This window comes from Schistocerca americana, chromosome 8 (genome assembly GCF_021461395.2).
Source record: "Schistocerca americana isolate TAMUIC-IGC-003095 chromosome 8, iqSchAmer2.1, whole genome shotgun sequence".
NCBI lineage: Eukaryota > Metazoa > Arthropoda > Insecta > Orthoptera > Acrididae > Schistocerca > Schistocerca americana.
The window spans coordinates 275,641,463-275,655,523 of NC_060126.1; the positions used below are offsets into that span (position 1 = coordinate 275,641,463).

The 14,061-nt window shown below is 37.8% G+C and overlaps 1 protein-coding gene across 6 annotated transcripts in view; it reads left to right on the forward strand.

Annotated features, from left to right (window-relative positions):
• The window catches only part of LOC124545829 (PDZ and LIM domain protein 3), a 437,938-nt gene that overhangs the window by 399,872 nt on the left and 24,005 nt on the right, over positions 1-14,061 (forward strand). For 5 of the 6 annotated variants that reach the window (XM_047124780.1, XM_047124781.1, XM_047124782.1 and 2 more), the window contains one exon: positions 5,950-6,118. In XM_047124780.1, coding sequence (XP_046980736.1) covers positions 5,950-6,118 — 169 coding nt within the window. Of the gene's footprint in view, positions 1-5,421; positions 5,929-5,949; positions 6,119-14,061 lie in introns of those variants that run through there. The other variant, XM_047124786.1, reaches the window with a different exon arrangement.

Sequence of the window (14,061 nt, forward strand, 5' to 3'; positions counted from 1 at the left end):
TATTAATCTGTTACCAATATGATAGTGTCACAAAACCATTTTCTCCTAAAGCAGTGCAATATAATGAATGTTGTGTATGTGATCCACATCATGGCCTTTCATGTTAGTTAGCAAGTGAAAGATAACAACATCTTTGTAACACTGTCATGGCCTCTCAAAAGAAATAAGCTAACATTGTAACATTTATACAACATTTTAATTTCACAAGCCACTATGAAATTCTATAGGCTCACACACTTCCACCAGAATACTACATAGAAACAGTAATTTGTTATTGCAGCTCATTTCATTAACCATATGAGGTGCCACCTATCATTCTGGAATTTGTTTTATGGGCACTGTGGATGACCAAATTTAAATTGCCGCATCTCATTCAGATGTGATGTCAGACTCATCAGGTTCAAAATTTCCACTTAACACTAACATCAGAAGCAACTGATGGCATAACACTGTAATGATTTGAAATATCTCACACTGACTTGTATACGCGTTCTACCCAGTCAGTTCACCGTGACCATTGTAGAGTCTACTCTCTTGTGCAATTTTATTGTATGTTACATTTGTGTTAAATTTCTTTTCCATAGTTGATAATCTTATACTTTTGATCATGCATCATAATGAGCCCATGCTATAGAATAAGTTCTGCTTGCTGTTCTGTCACGTAACTGTTTATTTCTATTTCACATTTCTTTCTCCCTCCCCCCCCCCCCCCCCCCCTCTCTCTCTCTCTCTCTCTCTCTCTCTCTCTCTCTCTCTCTCTCTCTCTCTCTCTCTCTCTCTCTCTCCCTCCCCCCCCTCTTTTCACTTTTTGTTGTGTGTGTCATCGTGTCATCTGCACTTGTCTTTCTCTCCAACTACTCAGTTTTCTTTGAGTACCACAGAACTATTTTCTTGCTCCTCAATGGTATATAGATATTGAAGGAGTAAAGATAACAACTCACCAATAGTTTCTGAAAACACACACACACACACACACACACACACACACACACACACACACGAGAAAGCGAGAGAGAGAGAGAGAGAGAGGAGAGAGGGGGGGGGGGGGGCTGGTATTGCTTCTTGACTGGTCAAGCTCCAAAAGAGGGTTCATCTTAAAGGTGGCAGGGTGCTCAGTCTGGTTCCTTGCTTCGGAACAATTCAGTGCCTCAACTATTTGATGGGTTATTACTTTACTCCTTAAATATTTCTGTTGCCTGGTTTTCATATGTTGGTCATTTCCTTTTTGTCTGGCACCTTGTCTTCATTCCTATCTCCACTTCATTTTGATTTAATGTTTCTGTCTCTGTATCTACAGTTCAGGCTTTTCCCATTTTGTTCATAGTTTAACATAGATCATTTGGTACTTCAAGACTGAGATATATTTTCTCTTGCCAAGTATCTGAGCCCCAAGTAAATTTTCATTGTAGATGTTGCTTTAATATCTATTGTTAAACTTGTTGTGAACCATTAACTTAGATTGTGTGACACTGCTCATTATCGTAATGGAAATTGTAGTGTATGTAGCTGTAGCTGACAGACAAGAGGCACTGTGCCACTTTTGTATTGTGTTTACCTCATGTAATATGACAATGTATTTGTAGGGAGAAGTGAATGCTACTTGCATGTTTCCTACGAACTTCACTGGGACGAGTAGATTCCCATAACAGTCATTGTCTCTGTGAATGTATAGAAATTTTCCACTATGTTTTTCGCCATTTAATTTCTCATTTCACTACTTCTAGGTTCCTAGTTACTAATTGTGACTCCCCTGCATACAGTCTTGTGTGAATGAAAATTGTGGAATGATGCTGATGCTTTTAGTTTCAAAATGATATTGGTGAGAACTTTTAAAATAATTCATTGGATCATCTGTCAGTCTTTGTATCTTGCTGCATTTCAGATTAATCTAGGATTATAATGCACCAAACAAATAAGCTGTAGCAATTTTCTTTGTATATGCTTATGCCAAAGTCACCTATTAGATAAGAACAAACGTACATTTCTTCATTGAAATTCTTATTCAATAATCAAATCAAATCAAATGTAGTATAATACAAATTATGGGTATAAGTTATGTTCGACCAAAAGAAAACTTTTTCAGAACTCTTTAGAATTTTCTTTCAGCTGATTCAAGTAATAATATTGGACTAAGTTCCAGACATACTACTAAGGAATGCTGTTTGTAATAGCACAGTTAATTTTTAAATAGATCTGATTAAATATGTGCAAGAAATGACACAAAAATGAAGAGAAAGCATTCATATTCATTCTGTTGTAAGCTCAACTCTTGTGACTATATGAATGGGGAGAGAAGCTAGTTTTTATGTCGTGAATTTAAGTAACAATTGATATCAAAATACAGATCTGAGATGTGAAATACTATCACATCTTAACCAAATATTATATTACCATGACACAAAATTTCATAATATTTATTCATGGTCTGAAGACACTGCAAGTTACAGAAATTTATCGACTGTTTAAATGACTGCCAAACAATGGAAAATCCAGGATGGAATGTAACAATATTATGAAAAGGAAAGTTTCCACTCACCATATAGCAGAGATGCTGAGTTGCAGATAGGCACAACAACACATTGTTTTATTTGTAAACAGAGGAGGAAAATTAGTTGAAGTGATTCGAAAAATTTGCATTATGTGAATATAAAATATAACAATAAGGTTATTTTATTGTTTCAAAAAGGTCCACTTTGCCCTTAGTCACTTTCTATATTCAGTATTTACAATTTCCTTCGAAAGAAATGTGGCAACAAAGAGAAAGAAAAGAAATGATTTTATCAACTACTTCCACAGACAAGGCATACTGAATTGGAAAATAGTGTCCATTTTGTAATTTTCTTATCATCTACACCAGCTTCAAGTCACTCAAATATATTAAACATCACTGCAGGGGGAGTTCAGGAGGAGCACCGTATAAAGTAGGTGCAGATGTGTGATGGGAAAAGACCTTTAAACAAATAATTTTTTAATGAGGATTTGGACATTTAAAATTACTCATTGGATTACTTTTGTGATTATTCAATGAAGTATATAGGTCTCAAATCATAACTAAAAACAACACTAGCATGGTTGACATGTTGAACACCAATAACTTGTATATACATCTACTTTCTCAGTCCATGTTCGGTACTCAGTAATAACATACAGGGATGTCAGGCATGAAACTTCTCTCTCTCAAAAAAAAAAGAATAGTTGTACAGTAGAGTAGTATCTTTCACTGTCGCATTTTTAGTCTGCATGTTTCATGGTGCATAGTTTTAACACTGGTAACCATAATAGCAGGTAGCACACTGGCTTATCAATAGCTACTGAAATAAGCCAGGATTTATTTGTGTACTGTCTATTTTAGTAAAAAAACTAGCAGTAGCAAAGTACAAAGCTTCTCCTGATTATAATATGAATCTGAGACTTACTTTCAAAATTGTTTTTTTATTTGTGTCTTGGGTCAAATGTATTTGTTAAGTTATTCTTGTGTATATGTAAAAAAATGGTAGTATAATCTTGTAATCATCCTACATGAAAGACATTTAGAAAGTAAAGATAGAAGGCTTCAAAACATCACAAGAAGACGGTTGTGTAAAGACAGCTTGTGCCATCTTGCAGTGCTTATGGACTGCTGTATCTCACCAAGAGACCAAAAAGAAGTAGTGGAGTTTTTTCATCCCATTGTCAAGTTACAGTATAAGGCTTACAGACTGAAACATCATTTTCTGAATGTCTTCCTTACATTGTAGTTATCTTAGATTTGAAATGACTCTGAACTGAAAGAGAAGTGGTTCATCAGATACAAAGCTGAAGGTGTCAAAAGGCTAAGGTTGTGGTCAGATGGATATCACTGTGCATGCGTTGCTTGAATACAGGTGTTTCTGCTTTATGTCTATGCACTGCTCTGTGTGCCCTCCATGGTGAAAGCTTGCCTCTTTGATATCAAAATAATTGTCTTAGTTTCGTAAGGTCGCAGGATGATGCTTATTATGCAAAAAATGAAGTTTTTCTGTAATTGATTCCCATGCAGAATTTAAGTGGAAACCGCCATCTCAATTCATAAGACAGTCATAATTCCACTGATTCATTGATGATTGAGTCCTAAAAGTTTGACATATGGGCCATGATTTTAGTTTCATTATACTTCATCAGATGACCAGTGGAAATACAGTATTCAGTGAAGTGGATTTATTTTCTTGGAGAAGGCAAGTGTGACAGTGATTTTCTATAATGCCATCCTGCAATTTGCATGTCATTTTCTCTATATAAGATTTGCCACACTCACAAGTAGGTGTTTACAGGATTTCATGTGAATGCAGAAAATCTTATATAGGGCAAAGGATGCACACATCGCAGGATAACATTACAGAACATCACAAGCAGGTGCTTACAGGATTTCACATGAATGCGGCAAATCTTGTACAGGGTAAACGATGTGTACAGTGCATATCTCATTGTAGAACATTAGCAGCATACTTGCCTTCTCCCAGCAAATAAGTCCACTATCACGCTGAACACTGTAATTCCACTGGTCATTTGATTAAATATAATGAAACAAAAATTGTGGCCCATATGTCAAAATTTTGTAGCACAATCATCAATGGATCAGTTGAAATATGATTGTCTGATTCCCTTATGAATCAAGACAGTCGTTTCCAATTAAATTCTGCATGGGACCCGATTATAGAAAAACTCCATGCTCTGCATAACCATCATCATCCTGAAATCTTACCACGTGAAGACAATTCATTTTGATATCTAAGAGGCTAGCCTTCATGGAAGGCACACAGAGCCATTCACAGACTTACAGCAGAAGTGCGTTCACTCTGGCAATGCATGCGCAATGCTAACTAGGACACCACGTATGTGCCGGTAGGATCTTAAATATGGAAGATTAGTGTACTGCTCATCAGTATTTATCTGGAGATGGGCAGAATATACCAAAATGTCATACCAGCAAGTTACAGACATCTGACAGTTCTCTTGAAATTTTATAGAACACATCTGTTGTAGATAGACACTATTCTACTATAATGTTGAAGAACATTTTGTGTGTGATGAGCAGATGGTTTCCCATTAGCATTTAAAAATCAGAATATTTTGATAGTATTAACCATGTCAGAAAAAGTACTGAATGCTTTACACTGCCTGTGTTTTGATCGAATAAAAACTGGTAAAATCGTAAAATTTGCTGTGTTACTTCAAAAATGTATTACAGCTTCATCTTCTATATGAGTGAGTCTGCTTCACTTTCCTCCACTTTCCTCTACAATAGTCATAAGTATCTAAGTTATTTCTTGGTGAGATTCAAGTATATTTATTGAATGCATAAAGTGTAAAACTGGATCTGTAATTTTAGAAGTGCTGGAACATTAATTACATTGTCAATATAATCATTTCTGTATAGAACTGCTACTGCATCTCTAATCATAGTATTTTTATTGACCTTTCTTTCCTAAAACAAAAAATACAAATACAACAACAACAACAAAACACACTTGCCCGGCCTCCTTGGCAACAATAAAACTTTCAACATAACAACAACTCTAACATCCTCAAACATGATAAATTAACACTGTGTGGCCACCTATGGATACATCTTTTTTTTACATAATATGAGTAATGCACCAATAATACTTAACTTTAATCACTTTGATTAAAATGCAAACTTTTTTGCACTGACTCTCTTTAAGTTGCATAATATTTTAAACTTATGTCACCTCCAATTTTTGCAATAAACTACATGTATTTGTACACAAATCTTGCAAATAATGCTTAAACCATTTTCTTATCCCATTTCTTTTTTTAATATTTACACATACTATCCATTAATGGCATATCACACCTTACCCAACTCATATCAAACAACACAAAAAATTCTTGTACAATAATGAACACACATAATAATGAGTTGTCCCTCATAAATGAACAACACCATAAAATATAACACAACACATGCAGCATGAAGAAGACAGTCAAATATGACCCATCACAGTCCGAGACATTCAAGGCGCTGCAAGAAGAGGAACTGGGAGGACATTTGCAAGAAGTGACAGTACCTGTGACGCCCAAGGTCTTCAACCCCACAAACAGGCCCAATGCAGTTCCTGAAAAGCCAGCATGGGTGAAGGTGGGTACCACAAGCAAATTTCTAGAGTACAATACTGGCTAAGACAGTTCAATAGTATTAGAAATGTGGCTGCTTGTTTTAATACAAGAACAAGCCCAGAACATATAAATGCTAAGAGCTAATGGTCCATAAATGAAACATTCTGAGTACTTGATGTGAATCTTCAGGTTTTGGTGGTGCAAAGACTGTTCCATTAAGTTTCAGGTGTGCAGCCGCAAGAAATCTCCTCCTTCTTCCAATATTTCGGCTGTACAACGTTCAGCCATCTTCAGAGTAAGCTGCAAGATGGCTGAACGTTATACAGCCGAAATAATCAGAAGAAGAAGGAGATTTCTTGTGGCTGTACACCCGAAACTTAATGGAACATTTTGAGTACTATTTCTGACAAGAAAGATTTACTTTTATTACAAAGCTCTAAGAAAATATTTGCTCTGCCAATTGAAATAAAAGTCCTTTAAACAATAAATATGTCATCAGCTACAAACAAAATCTGAGTTGGAACTGTGAACAGTCATTCATTTTGTAGGCACAATGTTGTAGCCCCTGAAAATTGATATACTGCCTGTTGATGTGTACCTCACATTATCTCCTGAATTTTTCATCAATAATGATTTAACAATGTTGCTGATGTTTTGGGATTGTGAATGGGTTGCATTTTTTAAACATGTAGCTTCCACAAGTGATAGCGGGATGAAATTGAGATTATGGACAGAGAGTGTATGTAGCCACATTGGAATTGTATATTGGCACCATTTCCAACAGGTTACCTGCAATGGAAGTTCACTGCAATGGTGCAATTCAGAATGTTAAACGGCTTCTGTTGCAAGAAGCCATCTGGAAACTATAACAGTATCACTCAGAGAAAGCCCCTTAGGCAGTGTCACTATGGTTAAATATAATCTCTGACTGCAGGCTCAATTCTAGTCAACTATTATTAATGAAGAGTCCATCTTAGCCACTGAAGAGAGTTAAATAACAGTCAGCTGGAGATCCTGAGAACAACACCAGTAGGCAGCATACAAGGAAGTGATCATGAAAGCCTAAACAATTTCAATAACAGTTAACACCAACTGTACAAATTGCAATTCAGTAAAGCTATTTCATATCATCTTAGGTCATTGAAGATGATTATCATTCCCAGAGACAATAAGTTTTCATGACTTAAAAAGCTTGAGAAATTATTACCAAAAACAAGCAACATTGTGGCAACATTAGTAATTTCATGTGGAAGAGTACATCATAACATCAGAGCATGTGAGCTAATAATTATGAGAGGCTATTAGTTGCTGTGTGATCTTTTGTTTCTCTTCTGCTAAAGACAGGAGTTACATATAGAAAAACAAGAGAGGGAGAGAGAGATTTTTAAGGCTAGACCCACCATTGAGATTTTTGTCTAAATATTTATTAAATCACTATGAAATGGGCAAATTACACCCCAAAGAATTTCTAGGAAAACACTCACATGGAAGGACTTGACCCAAGGTTGTTCAACAGTATCTACCATTTAATTTTAAACACAAATATATATTTATCATAACCTTTCAGAAAACAAGAATTTGATTAAACAATTAATCAGTTAAAAGAAGGTTGATTTTAAGCACCAGTTAATCCAGAATTTGCTTTACTAATCTCAAGACTATGTAGTGTCACTCTAATTAATAATATTAAAATTGAGGCCCATCAGTTAGCTGAGGCTCAGCATATAACTTCTTAAAAAAAGAAAAAAATCAAATTCATTTACCAGGGAGAACCAGCCCACTAAGAACAGCTAGCAACCCTTTAAGAAAATCAGCCGGATCAAAATCACAAGAATAATTAATGGTTATCAATAATTTTGCAATAAGCTAATTAAGCTTCAATAGCTTACAGTTTACCACAGTTCCAGCAGTGAGCCCATGAGTAAATAATAGGTCATATAGACCCAGTGATGTAACCACACTTCAAACTTAGCAGTCCACGATGTGGGCAATACTACAACACACCATGACTTCCATCAATTTTCAGTACAAATAAATGCATGAATTTAAAACAAATTACTCACCTGCAAACTAAAACAGTGTCACATTACACATAGCTGGAGCCAAAGCAGGTGAAGGCTGTCATTTGAAATACAATCTCAAACCAGCTCTCAGCCATGCTGCCAATACAAATCCAGAAGGAAGCAATTACAATACTTGGATCCAGAGTTCATAACAGTAATGCCTTTATTTCCAAAAGACCAGCTTCGTTCTCCACAAATACATCTACAGTGGACAAACGGAAAGCACCAAAAAGCAGTTCCACCCGTCAGCCTATGTACAAGCAAAATACAGCACAACCACCAGGGTAGTGACCACTGTAAAAATGCTGCCAGCCCACACAGGCTGTGGAGCTACCACCGGTGCACAAAACACCCAAGTTCAGTGCACCAGCTTCAGTGCTGCCACGCCACCTCTCCCTTGCTTAGCTTACCTCCTGATCCTGGAGTGCCACCTAGCCACATGATGCACCAGCAAACCAAAGGTATGCAAGCAGTGAGGGTTGACTCAAAACAAGCCACCATTGCTCACACTATAAATTTGAATAGGCATCATTCATGAGTCTATCTCAATTATTTGCACAAATGTAGACAGTTAGATAAGATTTGCTACTACCACCCAACCACATAGCAAAACATATCTATACTCTGAAATATTAAAAATGAGTAAAGCCTTTAGCATTCACTGGCCAAAGAAATTAGGAATTCTGGAGGTGGTGCCAAGCTTCCACAGTGCATGTACTGAAGAAACCCATTTGACAATCAACACAAAAGGTATGAGGATTCTCTCTACATGTCCTAAATGTGCTATGCAATTGTCACATGCCTTTGAAATAACAACTTTTGAAGTAAGAATATCATTATACAAAAGGCACAAAAAATTATACCCTGATTGTTATTAAGATCTTAGGACACAGAGTACAATCTCAGTTAAACAAAGAGTGGAGAAGCGACTTGCCCATGACATTATTAAAAGAACCATTATCAAACAAAAAAAAAAAACTGTATCTGCATGACTAGACACAGATTTGATCCCTCCTCCTCCAGACTATGAGTGCAGTGTTTTCAATGTCAAACTCATTATCTCTCCAATGAGGAAATTCAAACTGTGATGCAGGGATAGTCTTTAAATTTGAAATGGTAACTATTCAAACAGTAAATATTTTAACTATGTTTTGACAAATGAATAAACAAAGCTGCTGATTTTGTCAAAAATAAAGACTGCTTTGTTAATTTGTTGTATGTTATAATCAGTGTGTTTATTATGCATCATTTAAATCTTATTACACATTTCATAACATATTTAGTGTTGTGTCATATCTAGAGAGTAGAGCTGTTCAGCCATAAAACAACAAAGAATGATGGCACAATTCTAAACAAACTATTAATGAAGACAAACACTTAACTTGTATAACAGATTTGGCCCACACACGAAATGGTACACCAATGAGCATAAATGTACTATTAACACAAAATGCAGCATTCAGTTCACTGGCAGTACAGTACAGTAATTAGGCAGAGACACTCTATGTAGACTACAAGGACAGTACTTTGAACACTGATGTGTCAACACATTCAAGTGGCTCTGTGAAAAAAGACTAAATGCCAAGTGCAGACTGAAAGTAGAGACCTGATGTTCAACATAAACAGGAACAGGTTGCAGCACTGCAGTAAAGTTTCCTTGTAGGTACGGCCCTTGGCCACATCGTGGTTGACCACACCAGCTGCCTGCTATGCCTCTTATAGAGCCTGTGGTGGTGCCAACCTTGAGCCTCACAATGCAAGATATCAATGACACAACATTCCTCTCCCACAAACCTTCACACTGTCATCATGTACTGCTGAGGCAAGGAATGACAACAGGGGTAAGGTCTGGATACAGATATTGCTTGAGGGGACAGATTCTTTGACAAAGGTCAATGGCTGGTCCCTTTCTGCAGCCCAGTATCCACCTTGAAAGTGGCCAGGAACACCAGCCAAAAATACAGCCACAGGGTGCACATCTACATCCAAAGATGTGGATACTATTGAAGGGCCATCCAAGATGGCAGCTGAACCCTCTGAGGCAGCTAGACATGAACCCTTGCTGGACATCACCTCGGGCTGTGGATTGCTGGCAGTGGTGGAGGAAGCTGCTCCACACTAATTTCCATGAGTGCATCAACCAAAAGCGTCAACCATGTTGAGTGAGGACATCGAGAAGATTGCTACAGCTGCTGACCCCTGTGGAGCACTGGAACTGCAGACAAAGAAATTGCAGTACTCGACAATGATGCAGCCCTTTCAGGCCCTGGACAGTATACAAAGATCTGCCTAACACATCAGTAGTAACACTTTTTTCCCCACTACCGACCCTTACTGAACACCCAGAAAAACAGTTTTCTGTGGTTGAAACTTTTTGAGGTATGGTGGAACATAGGGCTTCTGTGGTAGATGAAGAAAATGTAGAAGTATGCAATGTCAATGACCATTCAGGAGCTCCATTGGTAACTTGCTTCACCAGTGATTGCTATCTCATAGCAAGGAGCGATAGGACAGGAGAAACTTCTTGAAGGCCTAATATTGTGTGTGAGAGGAGCACAGCTTGTCCACTTATGTCTTAAAAGTGCTCCAGAACATTCAGATTCTCCGCTGGACTGGAGGCGAGATGGTGCTGTCATGATGTGCTAGATGTCATTGCATGATATTCCAAAAGACTTCGACAAAATCAATATGAAGACATTGCCATGGTCCCATTGTTGTGACCAATTAAAAAAATATTGCAGCTGAATGGACTGATGCTCCACACATGCTACACAGAGGGTGGTCATCTGTTTTAAGTGTCCATACCCAATCACGTATAGTGGCACTGAGCTAATTGCTTGGCACACACTGCTTCCCAGTGACCCTGGTGGAGCAATTGCAGCAACTAGAGGGACTCACGGACTATTACTCGTGCATCATCATTTTTGTGTGGAGGAGGAGAATGTCCACGTGCACAGAAATAGTAAGCCTGTGCACAAGATAATGACACACCAGGGGGGTGGTGTATTTCCTTTAGACTCAAGGCCATCCATTGCAGACACGCTGCAGAATCACACAAAGAGCTGGGCCAGATGCAGTTTTATATGCAGTTCATCAGTAGCTGACAGGAAACTCGTGAAGTTTATTCAAATCCTGAGACCCTATGTGAAAACACGAATCCCCGGATGAATCAAATGTGGAACTGATACTCACTGGTAACTAAGGCAACAAACTCAGCATTGAAATGCTGAGCTGTGGGCTTGTACAGAAGCTCTTATTGGTACTTGGAAAACAGCAGAGCATACCATTGCAACTTTAGTGCTGTACATGGCAGAAGGGGGTGAAACAGAACAGCCTGTGGTCTATAATAAGACAAAAGTATCACTCATACAAGTACGAATGAAATTTGCTAATTCCATAAATAATGACAAGTGCCTCTTTTTCCATCTGATTACAGTTGCACTATGTTTTGTTCAAAGATTTTAAATCAAAGGCAATGGGTGTATCAATAGAACCTATCCTGTGAAAGAACATCACTCCAATCTTGTAGGACAATGTATCCACTGCAGAACAACTGGCTTATGTGGGTTGAAATGAATAAGACAGAGAACACTGCAAACCATATCCTTAAGATGCTGAGAAGATTGCCAACATTCCTTGAACCACACAAATGGAACACCTTTCCAATGTGGCTGACTCAACAGAGCAGCAGTCAGTGCTGCATTAGGGATAGAGTTGATAAAATATGTGAGTTTTGCCCATCATCACCTGCAGCTCCTTAACGTTACAAGATGCTGGCAAATCTTTGATTGGCAAAAAATTTAACTGTGCTGTCTGAATACACTGGGCACTAATGACATGACCAAATATTCAATTTCCGTGTAAAAAAAAAAAAATGAACGCTTTGTCTTGTTATACTTGAGACCCACTTCTGATAGCACTTTGAATGGACACTCTAAGTTGTACAAATGTCCAACTGGTTTGTGACCAGAAACCACAATATCACCCAGGTAGTTAGAAGACAAATGGACTGTTGCTGTTAAGTGTTCCAAAAACCACTTCAAAGTGGTGGGAGCTGATGCACTGCCGAATGTTAGGCATTGACATTGGAATATCACCAAGTTTGTATTGTTTTGACTGCTCATATAGCGGCACCTGCAAATATGCTTCTTGTAAGTCTATTTTTGAAAAGAAATGGCCCTGTCTCAATTTTTCCATGAGCTCATAGGGCTGAGGCGGGGGTAATGAGTCTACCACTGTCACAGAATTAACTGTAAATTTGAAATTGACACAAAGCTGTAATCTGCCTGAAGGCTTTTTTAGAACAACCAGGGAGGATGCCCACTGATTTGCAGAAACAGGTTGAATGATCACAAATGTATGTTGAACAGGACCAGCAATATGAAAGCTTGACTGAGCATTTTCCTTAAGTCTTATATGAGCCTCAAAATTCTAAGCTTCCCCTAGCCCTTCTTGAAATAATACAGTATACCTATTGCACAGTTCATTGACACTGTCTTGAGGCACTTGTAGCATTCACTTGCAAGACGTTATCTTCAAGAGCAAGATCAAACAAATCAAAAGAATCAAGACAAAAAGATATGGGCTGTCCCAGGAGCACAGTACATGAAAAGACACAGTTCTGGTTACATTGCAGAACGTAGCCAGCACACTGCAAATGCCTGATACACGAATATGATTTCAATTATATGCTGACAGCGGGGCATGAGGCTGCTGTAACCATGGGCTTCCTAACAATTCATAAATATTTTTATTCAGTAATGTAACAGAAGCACCTGTATCTAACTGCATTTTCACTGTAGGCTGAGGCACTCATAAATGTACACATAGTTTGTTCAACTGTCAATGAATCAGTACTGAACACTTTTGTTTGATGGAGGTCGAGCCATGATGGTGTCATGTGTACAGGCTCAGTGGAAACAGCATTAACTTCCATTGAAGAAAGCTGTGAACAGGAATCTGACTGTTAGTTACTATTAAACTCAGTCTTGATCACAAATTTATTTATTCTGGTAACCGGTTTCGATCACGCCTGTGGTCATCTTCAGGCCAAAATACTGTATGAGCAGGAGCCTCCTTCTGGTGGTAAATCACTGCAGTGATTTACCAGCAGTGTGGTCAAAACTGGTTACCAGAATAAATAAATTTGTGATCAAGACTGATTTTAATAGTAACTATCAGTAATAACATAGGTCACTGTCTGCTCCCACGATGTATTCAAAAGTAAGGAATCTGACTGTTGCCTGGCACAACACTGTTGTAAATGCACAGTGTGAATGTGGCCCCACTTGGCACAAGAAAATGGATACTGTTGATGGTCATGCACACTGAAGCACTGTGGGGATGACTTCTTAGCATTAGACTGAAAAGTAGTGTGCACACAGCATGACTTACTATTGTTTTTATATGATTGATGAGTGGACTGATTGCATTGTGCACTTTTTAACTACCGGAGTGGCAAGAGCTTGTGAGTCAGTTTCTATCACATCTAAAATGTCCTGTGAATCTATAACGGAGAGTCAGATTCCAGAGAAGGATTAGGTAACCTCAAAATTGTGGTGCACGTGTATGCATCAGATATATTTTGTGTAAAAGCATCATGGAGCATAGTGTCACCATATGACAGTCTGTGAGAAAACTTGAATTTAAAATGTCTGATAACACCCCATAATTTGGCTACCCACTTTTCATTCGTTTGTTTGATCACATTGCTTTTTTAATGGAAAGAACTTGTAACTGGCAGCTGCAACTTGCATCTGAGATTCAATGTGAGCATCTAGTCACTCCCTTAATGACTCTTAATCATTGTCCTCCAGACTAGTGTGCAGAAATAATATAAGACACAAATGAAATACTTTGACATTCTCATTAGCAATAAAATGAGCATCGTATTGCAAATCTT